Source organism: Mesocricetus auratus, unplaced genomic scaffold (assembly GCF_017639785.1).
Source record: "Mesocricetus auratus isolate SY011 unplaced genomic scaffold, BCM_Maur_2.0 Super-Scaffold_100007, whole genome shotgun sequence".
Taxonomy (NCBI): Eukaryota; Metazoa; Chordata; class Mammalia; order Rodentia; family Cricetidae; genus Mesocricetus; species Mesocricetus auratus.
In genome coordinates, this window is record NW_024429191.1 from 52,855,246 (window position 1) to 52,856,908 (window position 1,663).

A 1,663-nucleotide genomic window follows, 5' to 3' on the forward strand; every position below is an offset into this window, starting at 1 on the left:
AGTTTATTTATAACAACCACTGTTGTCAAATATTTAGAAAGAACAGTTTCACTTACCTTTGGAATAATAAAATAGTGTAAAATTTGTGTAGGGTAAGAGAAAAATATACATATAAATCTCAGTTTTTATTTCATTCAGCTACAAATTTGTATTTATCATGACATAGAAATACTTGCAGAATAATAAAACAATATCTACTTAAAAATCTTGTATTGGTGTATTTTTTTCTTCCTCTTGAGATAGTTGGTCATGCAGCATAGGTTGGCCTCAAAGTTACTGTCAAAGATGAGACAGAATTTCTTATCCTTCTGCCTCCATTGGGATTACAAGCATGCACAACTATACCCAGTTTATACTGTGTTTTCTTCTCTTCTGATGACACTCATGTCATATCTCGCTTTCCTGTCAGTACCCTTCTCAGGGCACCCTGCACATCAGGGTTCCTCAGGCTATAGATGAGTGGGTTCAGCATGGGACTGATGACAGTGTTGAGGATGCCAATGCCCTTGTCCTTGTCTGAAGCCTCCACTGAACCCAGTCTCATGTAGCTGAAGACACCTGTCCCATAAAAGATGCCCACCACAGTGAGATGGGAGCCACACGTGGAGAAGGCTTTCTTCCTACCCTCAGAAGATCTGATTCTCAAAACTGCAGCTGCCACATGGATGTAGGAGGTGACAATGAGAATCACAGGTGCACCAGCCATGAGGACACCCAGCCCAAAGAGCAGCAGCTCATTGAGCTGGGTGCTGGAGCAGGAGAGCTGGAAGAGCTGGGGCAGGTCACAATAGAAGTGATTGATCACATTGGGGCCACAGAAGTCGAGTGTGGATATGGCCACAGTGTGGGTCAGTGCATTGCTGAAGGCACAAGCCCAGGATGTGGTCACCAAGACCCTCTGGACTGTGTGGTTCATGCGGGTGCTGTAGGTGAGGGGCCGGCAGATGGCCAGGAACCTGTCATAAGCCATGGCTGTCAACAGGAAGCAGTCAACTCCAGCCAGCTGATGGAAGAAGAAGAGCTGTGTGAGGCAGGCTCCGTATGGAACTGTGCGCTTGTGGGACAAAAGACGACCCAACATTGATGGAACAGTGACACTGATGCATCCAACATCCAGCATGGACAGATTCCCCAGGAAGAAGTACATGGGAGTGTGGAGTTTGGGCTCCACCAAGACAGCTGCCAGAATGCTTAGGTTGCCCCCAACTGTGAGCAAATAGGCAAAAAAGAAGATCACAAAGATGGCTGGCTGCAGTCCGGCTGTCTCTACCAAGCCCAGAAGAATGAACTCGGTAACTGCTGTTCCATTGCTCTCAAATTTGGACTCCATGAATTCCTGTTATAAGACATTTCAGAGTAGAAATGATCCATCTTTAATGTAATTAGTCAATGAAAATACACTGATCCATTTTCAAGAAGGAGAAAAAACACGGAAACTCAGAATTATGAGAAAATTAGTAACATAGGAAAAAGTAATTAAAGTCAGTCATGGTGATACATGAAGGAGGTTGATTCAAGTTGGAGGCCAGCCCAGGCAACATAGTGAGAGGATAGACAAAGGGAGAGTGAGACATGGAGAGGGAGAGACAGGGAAACAGGTTATACACAAATCAAAAATTTTAGACAAGTATTTTCAGAATGTTTATCTTCAATTTATCAAGCA

The 1,663-nt window shown here is 44.1% G+C and overlaps 1 protein-coding gene across 1 annotated transcript; it reads right to left on the reverse strand.

The window, feature by feature from the left end:
• Window positions 1-217: 217 nt before the first annotated feature.
• On the reverse strand, window positions 218-1,342 carry LOC101844005 (olfactory receptor 3A1-like). The gene has a single exon (XM_040748013.1). The coding sequence runs from the start codon at window positions 1,328-1,330 to the stop codon at window positions 383-385; it is 948 nt and encodes a 315-aa protein (XP_040603947.1). The 5' UTR covers window positions 1,331-1,342; the 3' UTR covers window positions 218-382.
• Between the last annotated feature and the right edge of the window lie 321 nt (window positions 1,343-1,663).